The following is a 19,085-nucleotide window of genomic DNA, read 5'->3' as shown; positions in this document are numbered from 1 at the left end:
TGGCAAAGGAGTACGCCCTCTACCCGGCAAGGTGCAGGCCATCCATGACTTTCCCACACCCAGGACGGTAACCCAATTACAACGATTCCTCAGGATGGTAAACTTCTACCGACGCTTCATCCCGAACTGTGCTGAGGTTGCCCTGCCACTAAACTCGCTGACTGGCAACAGGAAGAAGCACGTTCCCGTCGACCTCTCCTCCGAGCAATTGAAGGCTTTTCAACGGCTGAAGGATCTCGTGGCTGATGCAACACTCCTAGCCCACCCAAGCCCCGATGGTCAGTTGTCTCTCATGGTTGACGCCTCCACGGTTGCAATCGGTGCGGTTCTCCACAACGGCCTCAATGGTGACTGTCGATCCATCGCTTTTTTCTCCAAGGCCCTCCAGCCGGCCGAACGCCGATACTCCACCTTTGGCCGGGAACTTCTTGGTGTCTATCTCAGCGTGAAGCACTTCCGGCACTTCATCGAGGGTGGACGCGTCATCATCTATACCGACCACAAGCCACTCCTCTCCGCCATCCCCTCGGCGTCGACAAAGTACCTGGAGCGAGAAGTTAGGCACTTGGACTACCTCTCGCAATTTGACCTTGAGTTTCGGCACATCCAGGGGGCTCAGAACGAGGTCGCAGATGCCCTTTCTCGAGTTGAGATCAACGCGATCCAGTTTCCCGACGGTCTTGACTACGATGAGATGGCAGCAGCTCAGGTACGAGAAGGTCTGGCCGACCATGCCACCGATTCCAACATCATCGCTGTCCCTCTACATAACTCTGGCTGCACAATCCTGTGTGTCCAGTCCGACGGCGTCCCTCGACCACTGGTTCCCGACTCTTTCCGGCGAAAGGTGTTGGGCTCTCTCCACAGTCTTTCTCATCCTGGAATTCGTGGCACGACCAAGATGCTGGCGAAAAGGTTTTCCTGGAAGGGCCTGCAAAGAGACGTGCGAGACTGGGTGCGCGGCTGTCTACGGTGTCAACGCTCAAAGGTCCAGCGCCACACGAAGTCACCCGTGGGAATTTTTGACACGCCGGATGCCCGGTTCAGTCACGTCCATATAGATCTTGTCGGACCCCTTTCCCCCTCCCGTGGCTTTCGGTACTTGTTGACTTGCGTTGACCGCTTCACCCGATGGTGCGAAGCCCTTCCCTTGTCCGACTGCGGGTCCGAAGCTGTTGTCGGTGCTTTCCTCCAACATTGGGTCGCCCGCTTTGGGTCACCGAAGACCATCACCACCGATCGTGGAGCCCAGTTCGAGTCTGCACTATTTGGCAAGCTGTGCAATTTTCTGGGATGTCAACGGAACCGGACGACTGCCTATCACCCAGCTGCGAACGGCATGGTGGAACGCCTCCATCGTCAACTGAAGGCCTCCCTGATGTCTGCCGACAATGCCGAACACTGGGTGGATAACCTGCCTCTGGTGTTGTTGGGCATCCGCTCCACGCTAAAGCCCGACATCAACTCGACTTCAGCGGAGCTGGTATATGGCACCAGTTTACGCCTGCCTGGTGAGCTGCTCAACCCGACCGACCCTACAACTGCTGACGTCAATGATCTGCTCACCTGCCTCCGGCAGTTTGCGTTGGCTCTGCGGCCCCAGTCACCGCGAACATCGTACCAGCCGACGCACGTTGATCCCGCACTCCTAACATGTACGCATGCCTTCCTGCGGTGTGATCGGGTGCGTAAGCCCCTCCAGCCCCCTTACGATGGCCCGTATCCCGTCCTCTCCCGCGGTGAGAAGACGTTCCGGATTCAAATCAACGGCCGCGAGGATACAGTCTCCATCGACCGACTCAAACCGGCAGTCGTAGAGCACACGTTGCCGTGCTCCCGAACATCGACGTCGGCCACCCCACCAACGACGTCCCCCGTGTCCGGTGATCGACCTTCTTCGTGTGGCCGAATGACCCGGAGCGCCCCGCGGCACACCTGATAATATCTCGCGGCACAGTAGTGTGCCGCGGCACACTGGTTGAAAAACACTGTGCTATTGTAATGAAAGAAATACACTGTACTGTATAATAAAGTCATTTTGTTTACATTTGTGATGGTTGTTGATGTCTTGGTGGAATGGGGTGGGAGGAGGTCGGAGGGAGGGAATTGCTGTTTGGAAGGAAAGTCACATTCCATAAGGACTAATTAAATAAACAGTACTATATAATAAAGTCGTTTTATTTACCTTTGTGATGGTCGTTGATGGTTTGATGCAATGGAGTGGCCGGTTTCATCAGCATTAAACACTTGATGAGTAACGTAGCCTTCTTCTTTCACAATTTTGAGGAATGATCCCTTGCAGGTGCTTTCTCTGCGATAATTTTACCTCGTTCAGGGGTCGGGAACCTATGGCTCGCGAGCCACATATGGCTCTTTTGATGATTGCATATGGCTCGCCGATAAAACTAAATACATAGTCGTTTTTTTCGCCGTTCATTTCCCGTTGGGGCTGCAGTTGGCGGAAAGCGCATTTTCACAGCAGCAAAGTGATGAAAGGAATGAAAGTAGAAAAACAAAATACATGAGCTGCTGGAAAGGCAGCCACTCTCAGGGCGCCGTCTTGAAGTCAAAAGAAAAAAAAACTAACGAATAATATGACAGCATAGAGACAATATGACAAAACAAAGACACAGAGAGACATTCATTCTTCAGGACTTGCTGTACCCTCTTTGTGATGACATGAAGCAGTTCTAGATGAAAGAGGAGAGGATCAAAGCGTCTTTCCACCAGATAGTGGCCGTCATGTTGAAACAGGTAAACATCCCTTTAAATGAGCCCAACTAGTGCACTTCAGCGTGAATGCACCGGAGCATTAGAGGAGAGAAAATGTTCTGATTCTAATTTGCAATGAAACAATACCATCGATGAAACAGTTGAATATCAGTGACATTTTAACAAGCCCCTTGTTAACGTTAGCATCAACATACTTCTGCGAGAAGTAGATTGCAGATAGCAAGTGTGGAAGCTTATGAGCCGTGTGCAGGCTAGCTAGCAGTAACTTTGCCTCTGGACCGGCAAATTGAATTTCATTCCGATCGTTTGCCTGGATTTTTACCAATCACGAGGAACGGAAAATCATTCATGTTAACGGTGACTACTATCACAAAGTTATTTTAAATAATACATTCTGATATTTTGTTGAAAAGTGGCCGCGCGTGCGTGTGTGCGCACAGGCGAGCGTTTATATGTGCGTGCACGCGTGCGTGTGGCTCTCACTGAAAAACATTTCTAAATATTTTACTTTTATGGCTCTCTTAGTCAAAAAGGTTCCCGACCCCTGACCTAGTTCCTCATCAATTGTGTTCAGTTTAGCTGGGTTGATAGATTTTTGCATCAAGTGAACAGATGAACAGGCTGATTCTTCTTCTTTTCCTTTCGGCTTTTCCCTTCAGGGGTCGCCACAGCGAATCAATGTCCTCCATCTAACCCGGTTTTGTGCATCCTCTTCTCTCACACCAGCTTCCTTCATGTCCTCTTTGACCACATCAATAAACCTCCTCTTCGGTCTTCCTCTCGGTCTCCTGCCTGGCAGTTCAAGGCTCAGCATCCTTCTCCCGATATAGTCGCTCTCTCTCCTCTGGACATGTCCAAACCATCTCAGTCTGGCCTCTCTGACTTTCTCTCCAAAGCCTCTAATATGAGTTGTCCCTCTAATGTACTCATTCCTGATCCTATCCAACCTGGTCACTCCCAAAGAAAACCTCAACATCTTCAGCCCTGCTACCTCCAGCTCTGCTTCCTGTCTTTTCTTGAGCGGCACTGATTCAAGTCCAAACATCATGGCTGGTCTCACTACTGTTTTATACACTTTTTCTTTTCATCCTAGCTGAAACCCTTCTATCACACATCACACCTGACATTTTTCTCCAGCCACTCCAGTCTGCCTGGACACGCTTCTTCACCTCTTCTCCATTGCTCTGGACAGTTGACCCCAAGTACTTAAAGTTCTCCACCTTCTTTATCTCTTCTCCCTGTAGCATCACTCTTGCACTTGGATCCCTCTCATTCACACACATATATTCCGTCTTGCTGCGACTGGTATTCATTCCTCTCCTTTCCAGGGCATGTCTCCACATCTCTAGTTTCTCCGCCACCTGCTCCCCGTTCTCGCTACAGATCACAATGTCATCTGCAAACATCATGGTCCAAGGAGATTCTTGTCTAACATCGTCTGTCAGCCTGTCCATCACCATAGCAAATAAGAAGGCTCAGAGTTGACCCCTGGTGGAGTCCCACCTCCACCTTGAATTCCTCCGTCACTCCGACAGCACACCTCACAACTGTTTTACAGTCATGATACATGTCTTGCACCGCTCTGACATACTTTTCTGTCACTCCAGACTTCCTCATGCAATACCACAGCTCTTCTCTGGGCACCCTGTCATACGCTTTCTCCAGATCTACAAAGACACAATGCAATTCCTTCTGACCTTCTCTGTACTTCTCTATCAGCATTCTTAAAGCAAACACTGCATCTGTCGTACTCTTTTTTTGGCATGAAGCCATACTGCTGCTCACAAATGTTCACTTCTGCTCTTAGTCTCACTTGAAGTACTCTTTCCCAGAGTTTCATTGTATGGCTCATCAACTTTATTCCTCTGTAGTTAGTACAACTCTGCACATGTCCTTTGTTCTTAAAAATGGGCAAGAGTACACTTCGTCTCCATTCTTCAGGCATCTGTTCACCATCTAAGATCTTGTTGAACAACACAAATCAGGAACACCACTGACACCTCTCCTTGACACTTCTATACCTCGATTGTCTGTGTAAGCTCTCAGTCGTACAGGAGTGGTCCTATGGGCTCACCAGTTTCACACATAGTGAAATCGTAATCTGTACATGGAAGAAATGGAGAAACAGGCCATCACATCCTTGCCGGGGACAAAACCTAGACACTGGTTTAGATATGTGGACGATACTTTTGTCATGATTAAAAAACAAGAAATTCAATCCTTCACAGATCACCTCAACTCTGTAGACATCAACATTAAATTTACTTGTGAGGACATTAAAGAGAACCAGCCTTCTTGGATTGTAAAGTAATTATAAAGGAAGACAGAGCGCTAAAAACAGAAGTCTTTAGGAAGGCTACGCACACTGACCAATACTTACTTTTTGACTCTAACCACCCTTTACAACATAAACTAGGAGTTATCAGAACCCTCCAGCATAGGGCTAAACTAATACCAACTAGCACTGAAGGTAGAGAAAAGGAGTCAAAACATATCAGGAGAGCACTCACTAACTGTGGGTACCCTCAGTGGTCATTCAACAAATGTCAGAAAGAAAGAATAGCGAATGAAACCAATAATTCTCAAGATACAAAAAGGAGAGGAGTAGCAGTATCGTACATTGCAGGAGTTTCTGAAAAATTACAAAGAGTCCTTTGGCAACATAAAATTCCTACTTATTTCAAACCGATAAACACGTTAAGGCAAAAATTAGTGCATCCAAAAGATAGGCTACCAAATGAAAAACAAAGTAATGTAGTTTATTCCATACATTGTAAGAATGAAAATTGTAAAGAGCAGTACATTGGGGAGACTCAACAAATTCTCAAAAAAAGACTTTATCAACATCGCAGGGATAATATAAGTGGACCTCAATCGGCAGTACATTTGCACCTAAAAGCTAGCAACCACTCATTTGACGACAATGAGGTTAAAATCTTAGCGAAAGAACATAGATGGTTTGAAAGGGGGGTAAAAGAAGCGATTCTTATAAAACAACAAAATCCTTCATTAAACCGGTCTGGTGGGATGAGGTTCAATTTGGATCGTTCATACAATAGCCTGCTTAGGCAAAACAGGTTAGGCAACTTTCGCAATGCTGATGAGGGTCGTTATGCTGATAAGGTGATACCGGGGGGAGTGGGGGTAATAGGCCAGTCGTTAGTCAGGAATGCCGATACGACCAGTCAGACTTTAGTTCGCTGACGAAGCCTCTTGGATAGGAGGCGAAACGTCCGAAACCTTCACTTCTGTACAGATGACGGCTGAAGAAACCTTCTCATCGATATACCTCGATTGGTAAACCATCTGGCCCAAGTGCCTTTCACCCTTCATTCTCTTCAATGCCATCCTCACTTCATACTTGGTAATGTTTGCTACATTTTGGTCCACAACAGTCATATATTTTACTCTTTGTTATTTCTCATTTTCCTCATTAGTCAATTCTACAAAGTACTCTTTCCATCTTGCCATCACACTACTGGCACCTGTTAATACATTGCCATCTCTATCCTTTATCACCCTAACCTGTTGCATGTCCTGACCATCTTTGTCCCTCTGTCTCGCCAGCCTGTAAAGATCAGTCTCACCTTCCTCGCTGTCCATCCTAGCATACGAGTCATCATAGGCTTCTTGTTTGGCCTTTGCCACCTTTACTTTCACCGTGCATTGCATCTCCTTGTACTTCCATCCTCTCAATGTCCCACTTTTTCTTTGCTAACCTCTTTCTCTGTATACAGTCTTGCGCCTCCCCATTCCACCGCCAAGTCTCCTTGTCTACCTTTCTTTCTTCCACTCGATACACCAAGTACTTTCCGACCTGTCTCTCTTATTCTTCAATTGAATGTTCTACCGGAAACAAATTCCTTGTGTGTTCTACATACTTGGCAATAAAGATGATTCTGATTCTGATATTCCAACACAAAAAAACTACTAGCTGCATCCTCTGTGTGCACAAGCTGCCTATTTTTTTCCCATTGTCTTTTTCCTGCACTTTTAATATTGCAATTCCTTTACCCGTTCATAGGCAAATCAATGTGCTCATCTTGGCTCTTTGCGCAAGTTTTTGGGCGGCTGTGTTATTCGGAGTCACGCACATTTCTTCCAATCTGCTGTGTGTATTTCTTTCAACTCATGAATTTGTTTGTCATTTTCCAAGCGCTTGTTGTGCAAACCTATGGACATACTGTACTTTGCAGAAAACATATTTTTTTCTTTGCTCAATTATGTGCCCCCAAAACTGAATCTACAACTTAAACTTTAATTTTAATTGCTACACTTGAAAGAGAGGCATTGGGGAAAAAAATCTAAATTTATACATTTAATTAAATTCTTATCAAAACAAATACAGCTGAATCTAAATTGTAAGATTTGAAGTTCAAGTCCTCACTGAAAATTAAATTCTGTCATTTTTTTTCGCGTTCAGTTTTACAATTAGTCTTTTTCACATATACAGGTAACATCCAAGTTACGACCGGGTTCCGTTCTAACAAAACGGTCGTGAATCGAAAAACATTCAAAATGGCCGACACGAGATTTATACGACCGAATAGTATACAATGTCAATCTGTTGTTTTTAAATAACATTTTATATTGAATACTATTGTATACCAAACTGCTTGCAGTTCAATTATAAATCTGAAACTTTTTCATGTCATTTTTATATTTCGTATTATCGATTTTTATTACTGGTTCGTTCTGCTGACCCAAATATGCACGGCTTCCCACGCATACGCGCTGTTGAAAAATCTCTCTCCCTGCTAATGGAGAAGCCAGAAGATGTCGCCCAACACATACGCTCGGACTTTGGTGGACGCCGAAGGAAAATAGTCTCAAAGAGCTGGTGGCAGCGTGGGCCGACGCGGCGTTCTCGTCGCGCCGACCCTGAGCGCCGACGGCCGACCCACTTTGGCTTTCGCCCTGGGGGAACCCTCGACCCGAGGGCGACACCCACCCGCCTCGGCGTCGTGGACACTCCCCCCCCCCCGCCGATGCCATTGTGACAGGAACAACATCACGCTCTGGCTGGCCAAAATTGAAATTCGCGTTTGTGAAGAAACAGTTATTTTGTATCCTCATTTTGTGAAATCAATGCAATCAGTATTTCTATGACACTAAATATCCTTATTTTTGTATGTATGTATGTATGTATGTATGTATGTATGTATGTATGTATGTATGCATTTATTTATTTATTTATTTATTTATTTATTTATTCATTTGTCTTCTGCAGAACGACGTGGTTGTTTCATGGCGACCTTCATCCGAGTTCCCAGGGAATGTGTGAGATACCGCAACCTCATCATATTATTGCATCCTTAAAGGACAACCAACACCTCCGGAAAAGTTCTGCCCATAATTTGTAAAAGCACTTGAAATGACTTCTACTGAGCGTATTTTACAAAGACTCTCCCCCATATAGCTATATTTTACGTTTTAAGCCTCGCGCCGAATATTCAGAAAGTCTTGTTTTTGAGTTGATGACGATCCTGCTATTCGTGATATCGTAAATAACGTAAATAACGCAATGGTGAATCGTTGTGTGTTGCACCATGCACCAAGACTACTATTTGATATTCGCTGACACAAATTCCCGGTAGACAAATCAGCCCATTTCCAACGGAGCTTGGACGCCATCTTCTGCATTTTCTGGGACACTATATTGCTATCATCGACGGCTCGAATTGATATGGGAGGACTCCATTAACCGATTGCAAACATTTATGCGCCCTCTTCAGAACTATTTGAATCATATTCATAACTGGATGAGTAACAAGAAAGCATCTTCTCCGAATCGGAACTTCGTGAGCCCATTATTTTGTTTGTTGAGCAAGGCAAGACGACTTGCCGTGACTGCCGTCAGCCTGCATGTTTTGGGTATTTTAGATGCTATAAAATGTTTTTCTGATTTCAGTTAACAAAAAAATGGTGTTGGTTGTCCTTTAAGTGAGAAATGAACAAATGCATATGCAGAAGACAAAAAGGCATTTTTATTAATGTCTCCAGAATTCTTTTTTTATGATGCACATTTATTATGCAATAACTACAGTAATTGTAACATGTGCCATAATTGTTACATATTTTGATGCATTTTTCTGCTAGAGAAAAAAAAGTCTGAATTTAGTGAGGGCCAGGAACGAATTACGGCATTTACGTGGAAAACGCATGTACAAAATGTTATCCTTCAGAAATTTCTTCCAGAAAAAAAAATATTTTGTAAGTAAAGGTACCATTGGAGCTTTTTGAATCTATTGAGGCAGAATGTCTTGCTTACAGACTCATTTTCAGAAATACATGTTTTGAGTCTGACTCATTATTTGTAAGAGATGGATAGATACCCTTTTCAAATGGCATGGTTCGAGTATAATTTGTCATGATTGTTGATGTTGCTTCTTGTTGCTCCTAGAATGATAACAATATGAAGCAGTCTTCCGGCCTTATTTGTGTTTTGTGATTTGACTTTCACCATAGCTACAAGGGGGACGGAGTTATAAATGACCGCCTGGAGAAGGTGTGGGAATGTCTGAAGCCGGTCCCGAAAGGGCTCAGAGTCAAGTGGGACACTAACGTGAAGAACTTTGAACTTTTGGAACAAATCGCTGAGGTTTGTATTTTATACCCACTTCACTTTCCCAACTGAAGGTAGTCTATGGTTGGTTTGTCAAAGCTGTAAACCAGAGGTCGGCAACCCAAAATGTTATAAGAGCCATATTGGACCAAACAAACAAATCTGTCAAAATATTAAAAGCCTTATAAGCGTCAAAATGGAGGCAACACCGGTGGTATGTATCTATATTAGCCTACGATCAAAATGACTAAATTGTTTACAAATACAAAATAAGCCTTCGTGATTAAATGAAATGCATCTGTGTAAGCTCTTAGTCGTACAGGAGTGGTCCATCAATGAAAAGGTTTCTTCAGCCGTCATCTGTACTTCTTTGAAGGTGTCGGACGTTTCGCTTATTATCCAAGATGCTTCTTCAGCGAACTAAAGTCTTATATACAGTAAAGTCTCGTTATATCGATATTCAAGGGAGTCCTAAAAAATATCGATATAACCGGGACTATCGATATATCCAACCCTGTTTGCATGTAATTTTCTCCGTGCGTGCATAGAAATAGTATCGATATAACCGGGACTATCAATATATCCGATATCGATATAACGAGACTTTACTATATATATATATATATATATATATATATATATATATATATATATATATATATATAATGTAGCCACAAGGGGGTACAAGCCAATGTCTTATTGTGCCGGTCCCAAGCCCGGATAAATACAGAGGGTTGTGTCAGGAAGGGCATCCGACGTCAAAAAAAAAAAAAATTGCCAAAACAAATATGCGAATCAAACCTCTGAATCCCATACCAGATCGGTCAAGGCCCGGGTTAACAACGGCCGCCATTGGTACTGTTGACCTTCAGGGTGCCAGTGGAAAATTGAGGAGGGATGTGTGCCCGCAGGAAAAGAGAGAAATGGAACGCCAAGAGTATAGAACTAAGAGTAGGAACTTTTAATGTTGGAACCATGACAGGTAAAGGTCGAGAGCTGGTTGACATGATGCAGAGAAGGAAGGTTTTTTTTTTTTTTCAAGATGGCGCCCCCCTGTGTGGCTGCCTCCACAGCAGCTCTTTCCCTTTCTTGTCTACTTTTTCACTTCTTTACTTTTCCGTTTTTGTTTTGCCTAATCTCGTTCCATAAACCTACGGAGAGGAGATGGGCATCTTTTCTTTTGCTCATCGCCGTTATTTTTTACTTTTTCATCGCTCCTGTGAACGGGGAATCCACGCGCACGCGGAATCCCATTGTTTACAGTCGAGACCAGCTACTAGCGTGGCGGGCTAATAGCGGACTAGCGGCCGCCGCACCAGACATCCCCGATGAATTGAAGAGGAGGAAACGAGGATGTCGGGCCGGGAAAGATCGCCGCAAAAGAACGAGGAAATACCGACACGTTCTCCCGTCCGTCATCATGGGGAACGTGAGATCGCTCCCAAATAAAATGGACGAGCTGGCGGCGCTAACGCGACATCAGAGGGAGTACCGGGAAGCCAGCTTGCTACTCGTCACGGAGACATGGCTTTCGGCAATCACTCCGGACGCCCACGCAGAGTTGGAGGGCTTCCAACTCGTACGAGCGGACAGAAATGAAGGCAGCGGTAAGCAGAAAGGAGGGGGGATTGCTGTATTTGTGAATGACAAATGGTGCAATCCTGGGCACATCACGGTGAAGGAAAAACTTTGCACTCGGGACATCGAGCTGCTAGCCGTTAGCCTTCGGCCGCATTACCTGCCACGGGAATTCTCACACGTCATAGCCGTGACGACGTACATTCCCCCTACGGCAAATGGCGGCGCTGCCTCCGATGCCCTCATATCTGTTGTAAACAAGCTGCAAACCCAGTCCCCCAACGCCTTGTTTATCATCTCAGGGGACTTCAATCACATTTCCCTGAAATTCTCCCTCCCAACATTCACACAGTATGTAACTTGTGCCACCAGAGACAATAACATATTGGACCTATTTTATTCAAACGCCAAGGATGCATATAAACCCTCCCCCCTCCCCCCTCTCGGAAGAGCAGACCACAATATGGTTTATCTCCAGCCTGTGTACAAACCCCTTGTCCAGAGGCAACCAGCTGTGACCCGCACGATCAAAAGATGGTCTACAGAAGCTGAAGAAGCTCTGCGGGACTGTTTTGATTCAACCAGGTGGGAGCTCTTTACTGAGATTCATGGGGAAGACATTGACTCACTCACCAACACCATCACAGACTACATTAACTTTTGTGAACAAAACACCGTACCCACCAGGACTGTGCGGTGTTTTGCCAACAACAAACCATGGATTAATCCCGACATAAAAGTCCTCCTGAAGGAGAAGAAAAGGGCTTTTGTGTCGGGCAACAGAGAGGAACTGAAGGCCGTGCAGATCCAACTGAGGAGGAAGATCAGAGAGGGGAAGAAGGCCTACAGGATGAAAATGGAGGAGCAGCTGCAAGCCAGCAATGTCGCTGGTGTCTGGAAGGGCCTGAAAAACATCTCAGGCCACAAAAGCCCAGTGACATTGAACGAAAAAGACAAGGACTGGGCAGATGAACTCAACCGCTTTTTCAATCGGTTTGACAAGACGCCAGCCGCCCCCGGCCCACCGTCAACTTCACCTGTAGCTGCACCTGCACCAACTCTCACTGTGGCCTTACCCTCCCTGCCCCCTCTCACGACCAGCTTTCCACAACCAACATCTGCCCTCCCAACCGTTGCCACACCCTCAGCCGCCACTCTGCCTCCTGGTTCCTGCCTGTCTGTCACAACTGCGCAGGTGAGGAACCAACTGAGGAGGATGAAGGTGAGGAAGGCAGCAGGTCCGGATGACATCAGTTCCCGACTCCTCAAGACCTGCTCCGACCAGCTGTGTGACATTGTCCAGCACTTGTTCAACCTGAGCCTGAAGCTGGGCAGAGTTCCACAGCTGTGGAAAACGTCATGCCTGGTCCCAGTGCCCAAGATTGCCAACCCCAAAGAGCTCAACAGCTACAGACCGGTGGCGCTGACGTCTCACCTGATGAAGACGCTGGAGAGACTCGTCCTCGCCCACCTGCGACCGCTGGCAAGCTCATCGCTGGACCCGCTGCAGTTTGCCTACCAGCCCAGCATCGGTGTGGAGGATGCCATCATCTACCTCCTCCATACGGCGTTGCTGCACCTGGAGAATGCTGGGAGCACGGTGAGGATCACATTCTTCGATTTCTCCAGTGCCTTCAACACCATCCAGCCCAGTCTACTGGGGGACAAGCTGCAGCATGCCGGAGTCGACCATCACCTCACATCCTGGATTACAGACTACCTCACAAACAGGCCACAGTACGTGAGGGTAAAGAACTGTGAGTCGGACAGGCTTCTCTGCAGCACCGGAGCGCCGCAGGGAACAGTCCTGGCTCCATTCCTCTTCACCCTCTACACCTCGGACTTCAACTACAACACCCCAACCTGCCACCTTCAGAAGTTCTCTGACGACTCAGCTATTGTCGGCCTCATTACTGAGGGAGACGATAGGGAGTACAGGGGACTGACAAAGGACTTTGTGGACTGGTGCCAGCAGAATCACCTCCAGATCAACACTGGCAAAACCAAGGAGCTGGTGGTGGATTTCTGCAGGAAACAATCGTCACCTGCACCATTGAACATCCAGGGTTCGGACATTGAGAGGGTGACCTCCTACAAGTACCTGGGTGTTACTCTCAACAATAAACTGGACTGGACAACAAACACGGATGCCCTAATCAAAAAGGGACAGAGTCGCCTCTTCCTCCTCAGGAAACTGAGGTCTTTTGGAGTTCAGGGGTCACTCCTAAAGACTTTCTATGACTCTGTGGTGGCATCAGCCATCCACTATGGCATTGTCTGCTGGTCAGGCAGCATCACCACCCGGGACAGAAAAAGACTGGAGCGCTTTGTCAAGCGGGCCAGTTCTGTCGTGGGCTGCTCGCTGGACTCTCTTGAGGAGGTGGGCAACAGACGGACGCTAGCTAAACTAAAAGCTATGACGGACAGCCCCTCCCACCCCCTCCTGCCCATCCTGACAGCTCTGGGTAGCTCCTTTAGCCAGAGACTATTACACCCGCGCTGCAAGAAGGAGAGGTACCGCCGCTCGTTCCTACCGACTGCTGTCAGGCTTCACAATTCCCAATGATCACATGTGAAAAAAAAAAAAAAAAAAAAAAAAAAAAACTGGACACTTGTAAATATGGGTTGTTGCAATATATCTAAATGCATCTCTTGATTCTGCACTATGTACAGTCTTGTTTATAGAACGGTTTTTGCACATCTACATTTGCACAGTATACAGTTGACATTTTTATTTTGTTATGCTTAGAATATCTTGTTTTCTATCCTTTCACTCCCACCCCAACCCCATCCCTCTTCAATTGCTGCTGTGGACTGCAAATTTCCCCATTGCGGGACGAATAAAGGTATTCTGATTCTGATTCTGATTCTGATAGACATACTGTGTGTCCAGGAGACCAGGTGCAAAGGGAGCAAGGCCAGAAGCTTAGGGTCAGGGTTTAAGTTGTTCTATCATGGTGAAGACAGAAAGAGAAATGGAGTTGGGGTTATCTTAAAAGAGGAGTTTGTTAGGAATGTCTTGGAAGTAAAAAGAGTATCAGATAGAATGATGAGTCTGAAGCTAGAAATTGAAGGCGTGATGTTCAATGTTGTTTGTGGGTATACCCCACAAGTAGGATGTGAGCTGACGGAGAAGGAGAAATTTTGGTTGGACTTTGAAGTCATAGAGAACATCCCGAGAAGTGAGAGGGTTGTAATTGGTGGAGACTTCAATGGACATGTTGGCGCAGTAAACAAAGATGATGAGGAGGGGATGGGCAGGTTTGGACTCCAGATGAGGAATGCTGAAGGACAGATGGTGGTTGACTTTGCTAAGAGAATGGAAATGGCTATTGTGAATACTTTCTTTCAGAAGGGACAGGAACATAGGGTGACCTATAAGAGTGGAGGCAGAAGTACACAGGTAGACTACATTTTGTGTCAACGGCACCATCTAAAGGAAACCAGTGACTGCAAAGTAGTGGTTGGTGAGAGTGTAGCCAGACAGCATAGATTGGTGGTGTGTAGGATGACGCTGGCAGTGAGGAAGATGAAGAAACCAAAGGCTGAAGTGAGGACAAAATGGTGGAAGTTAAAAAAGGAAGAGTGTTGCATGACATTTAGGAAGGACGTAAGACAAGCACTGGATGGGCAAGAGGTTCTTCCAGATGACTGGCAAACTACAGCGAACATAATCAGAGACACAGGTCGGAAAATACTTGGTGTATCGAGTGGAAGGTAGACAAGGAGACTTCGCGGTGGAATGGGGAGGTGCAGGAGTGTATACAGAGAAAGAGGTTAGCAAAGAAGAAGTAGGACACTGAGGACAGACGAGAGTAGACAGCAGTACAAGGAGATGCAGCGCACGGTTAAAGTAAAGGTGGCAAAGGCCAAACAAGAGGCCTATAATGATTTGTATGCTCGGCTGGACAGCAAGGAAGGTGAGACTCATCTTTACAGGCTGGCGAAACAGAGAGACAAAGATGGTCAGGACCTGCAGCAGGTTTGGGTGGTTAAGGATAGAGATGGCAATGTATTAACAGGTGCCAGTAGTGTGATGGCAAGATGGAAAGAGTACTTTGAAGAATTGATGAATGAGGGAAATGAGAAAGAACAAAGAGTAGAAGATGTGACTGTTGTGGACCAAGACGTAGCAAGCATTCGGAAGGATGGAGTGAGGAGGGTGAAGGGGGGAAAGGCACTCGGGCCTGATGATTTACCAATCGAGGTATGGACGTGTCTTGGAGAGGGGGCGGTGGTGTTCCTGACTGGGTTATTCAACAAGATCTTAGGTGGTTAAGAGATGCCTGAAGAATGGTGGGGGATTTTAGGTACTTGGGGTCAACTGTTGAGAGCAATGGAGAGTGTGGAAACGAGGTGAAGAAGCGTGTCCGGGCAGGGTGGAACAGCTGGAGAAAAATGTCAGGTGTGATGTGTGATAGAAGGGTTTCAGCGAGGATGAAAGATAAGTTGTATAAAAGACCAGCTGAGACCAGCCATGATGTTTGGACTGGAGACAGTGCCACTGAAGAAAAGACAGGAAGCAGAGCTGGAGGTAGAAGAGCTGAAGATATTGAGGTTTTCTTTGGGAGTGACCAGGTTGGAAAGGATCAGGAATGAGTACATTAGAGGGACAACTCATATTAGAGGCTTTGGAGAGAAAGTCAGAGAGGCCAGACTGAGATGGTTTGGACATGTCCAGAGGAGACAGAGTGACTGTATCGGGAGAAGGATGCTGAGCCTTGAACTGCCAGGCAGGAGACTGAGAGGAAGACCGAAGACGAGGTTTATGGATGTGGTCAAAGAGGACATGAAGGTAGCTAGTGTGAGAGAAGAGGATGCACAAAACTGGGATAGATGGAGGACATTGATTCGCTGTGCCGACCCCTGAAGGGAAAACCCGAAAGGAAAAAAAAAAGAATATATATATATATATATATATATATATATATATATATATATATATATATATATATATATATATATATATATATATATATATATATCCTCGACTCACCCCTCATGGGTGGTTTCTGTCCCCCATCTTTTAGCTCGGGTCCTCTACCAGAGGCCAGGAAGCTTGATGGTTCTGCGCAGTATCCGTGCTGTTCCCAGCACTGCGCTTTTCTGGACCAATATATCCGATGTTGTTCCCGGGATCTGTTGCAGCCACTCGTCGAGTTTGTGGGTCACTGCCCCGAGTGCTCCGACCACCACAGGCACGACTGTCACCTTTCCCTTCCGGGCTTTCTCCAGCTCCTCTCTGAGCCCTTGGTATTTCTCGATTTTCTCATGTTCCTTCTTTCTGATGTTTCCATCACTCGAGACCGCTACATCCACGACAATGGCTTTCCTTTGCCCTTTATCTATGAGCACGATATCTGGTTGGTTGGCCATTACCATCTTGTCAGTCTGTATCTGGAAGTCCCACAGGATCTTTGCTCGATCATTCTCTACTACCTTGGGAGGTGTTACCCATTTTGACCTTGGGGTTTCCAGTCCATACTCTGCACAGATGGTTCGGTAGACTATGCCAGCCACCTGGTTATGGCGCTCCATGTAGGCTTTCCCTGCCAGCATATTACGCCCTGCAGTTATGTGTTGGATTGTCTCAGATGCCTCTTTGCACAACCTACACCTTAGGTCTTGTCTGGTGTAGTATATCCCTGCCTCGATGGCTCTGGTGTTCAGTGCCTGCTCTTGAGCAGCCAGGATGAGTGCCTCTGTGCTGTCCTTTAGGCCAGCCCTCTCTAGCCACTGATAGGACTTCGTGAGATCAGCCACTTCTGTTATGGTTCGGTGGTACATCCCATGTAGGGGCTTTTCCTCCCATGATTGTCCCTCTTCCAGCACCTCATCCTCTGTTCCCCATTGTCTGAGACATTCTCTGAGTACATCATCCGTTGGAGCCTTCTCTTTGATGTATTCATGGAGCTTGGATGCTTCATCCTGGACAGTGGCTCTCACACTCACTAATCCCCGGCCTACTTCCTTACGGCTTGTGTACAGTCTCAGAGTGCTGGACTTGGGATGGAACCCTCCATGCATGGTGATGAGTTTTCGGGTCTTATCATCCGTGGTCTGAATCTCTTCCTTTGGACACCTTATTATTCCTGCAGGGTATCTGATCACTGGCAGGACATAGCTGTTTATTGCCCGGGTCTTGTTCTTGCCATTGAGCTGGCTTCTGAGGATTTGAGTCACCCGCTGGAGGTATTTGGTCATAGCCACTTTCCTTGTTGCTAGTTCGAGGTTGCCATTGGCCTGTGGAATACCAAGGTACTTGTAGCTGTTTTCAATGCCTGCTATTGTTCCTTCAAGGAGTGATACCCCTTCAGTGTGGACTACCTTGCCCCTCTTAGTCACCATCCGACTACATTTCTCCAGCCCGGATGACATCCCGATATCCCTGCTGTAGATCGTGGTTGTGTGGATCAGGGAGTCTATGTCCCTTTCACTCTTATCATACAGCTTTATGTCATCCATGTAGAGGAGGTGACTGATCGTAGCTCCATTTCTGAGGCGGTATCCATAGCCTGTCTTGGCGATTATCTGGCTGAGGGGGTTCAGTCCTATGCAGAACAGCAGTGGGGATAGTGCATCACCTTGGTATATGCCACGTTTGATGGACACTTGCATTAGTGGCTTGCCATTGGCTTCAAGTGTGGTTTTCCACATCCTCATCGAGTTTACAACGAAGGCTCTCTGGGTCCTGTTGACCTTATACAACTCCAAGCATTCAGTGATTCATGTGTGTGCCATTGAGTCATATGCTTTCTTGTAAACAGTCCAGGCTGTGCACAGGTTGGTATGTCGGGACCTGCAGTCTTATGCGACTGTTCTGTCAACCAGTAGCTGTTTGGCACCTCTAGTATCTCTCTCTCTCTCTCTCTCTCTCTCTCTCTCTCTCTCTATATATATATATATATATATATATATATATATATATATATATATATATATACTGTCCAGACATGGCGATGCTATGATTAGTCCCTGCTCTCAGGTTGGGGGAGCAGAGGACTACTCCCTGCGGCTCCACTGGTTGTTCCTATTGTCCTGACCCCCTTGGCCCACTTGCTCCGGTATCACCTCATCAGCATTACTAATCCTATGATGCCTAAGCAGGCTGAGGCTGTTATACGAACGATCCAACTTGAACCTCAGACCACTATATCAGTTTAGTTAAGGATTTAGCTGTTTTAAGAAAATCGCTTCTTTTACTACACTTTCAAACCATCTATGTTCTTTCGCTAAGATTTTAACATCATTGTCGTCAAATGAGTGGTTGCTATCTTTTAGGTGCATATGTACTTGATAAAGGCTTTTGTTGAGAATGTGTTTAGTCTCCCCAATGTATTGCTCTTTACAGTTTTCATTCTTACAATGTATTGAATAAACTACATTACTTTGTTTTTCCTTAAAGTGTTTATCGGTTTGAAATAAGTAGGAATTTTGTGTTGTCAAAGGACTCTGTAGTTTTCAGACGGCCCCTGGGTCGTGCCGCACGTCGGCGCGGGGGACGGCCGGGGAGAGGGCTGAGATCCAATTTTGTTATGTGTTGCTGTAGTTAGGCACGATTATTCTGGGTTGAATCAAAAAACGATTCATGGACACCGTTGCTTCCTTTTTAGTCTTTTTAGTGTGGTTTTAAATAGAATTCATGAAATTCATGAACTACTATGTTTGTGTTTTAAAGCACTTCTATGAGTAATTGCCTTGTCTCCAAATCTTCTACAGGACATCTCTATCTGCCGAACAGTCACACCCTCAGCAGCTATGGGTATCATAGCACCTCGAGACTTTGTCGATGTTATTTTAGTCAGGCAGTATGAAGATGGCACATTTTCATCCAACGGTGCGTAGTGACTACATGTACTATGATTCCCACCCCAATTGTACCCCACCCCCTCCCTTCTCATGTTTTTTGTAATTTGAAAGATTATTTTTGGACTGAAATAAGAGCTGGGTTGATGGAGCTTATGCTTCAACCGCAATTTGCTCATTTTTTTTATTTTTATACTTTTCTGTCAATTCACCAGTTCAAGTTATGCAAACCAAATTACAAAGAAATTCAGCCATTGTGTTAAACCTATATCAAAATACAGTACAATGTTTTTCAAATCATTAACAACCAACATTGAATTGAAAAAACAACAAATCAATATATTGAAATTTCAAGCTAATAAATGTTATTTTATTTTTCATTTATAAGGCAAAGACATTTTTT

At 45.8% G+C, this 19,085-nt stretch overlaps 1 protein-coding gene across 2 annotated transcripts in view; it reads left to right on the top strand.

Annotated features, from left to right (window-relative positions):
* stard5 (StAR related lipid transfer domain containing 5) overlaps positions 1 to 19,085 on the top strand; it is a 37,746-nt gene that overhangs the window by 8,547 nt on the left and 10,114 nt on the right. For both annotated transcript variants that reach the window (XM_088991768.1, XM_088991769.1), the window contains exons 2-4: positions 7,964 to 8,013; positions 9,202 to 9,334; positions 18,596 to 18,713. In XM_088991768.1, coding sequence (XP_088847894.1) covers positions 7,964 to 8,013; positions 9,202 to 9,334; positions 18,596 to 18,713 — 301 coding nt within the window. The remainder of the gene's footprint in view (positions 1 to 7,963; positions 8,014 to 9,201; positions 9,335 to 18,595; positions 18,714 to 19,085) is intronic.

The sequence above is a fragment of the Hippocampus bargibanti genome, linkage group LG03, assembly GCF_051943395.1.
Source record: "Hippocampus bargibanti isolate YZ-2025 linkage group LG03, ASM5194339v1, whole genome shotgun sequence".
Taxonomy (NCBI): domain Eukaryota; kingdom Metazoa; phylum Chordata; class Actinopteri; order Syngnathiformes; family Syngnathidae; genus Hippocampus; species Hippocampus bargibanti.
The sequence above is the reverse complement of the archived record's forward strand: the minus strand, read 5'-3'. Positions and strand labels throughout refer to the sequence as shown.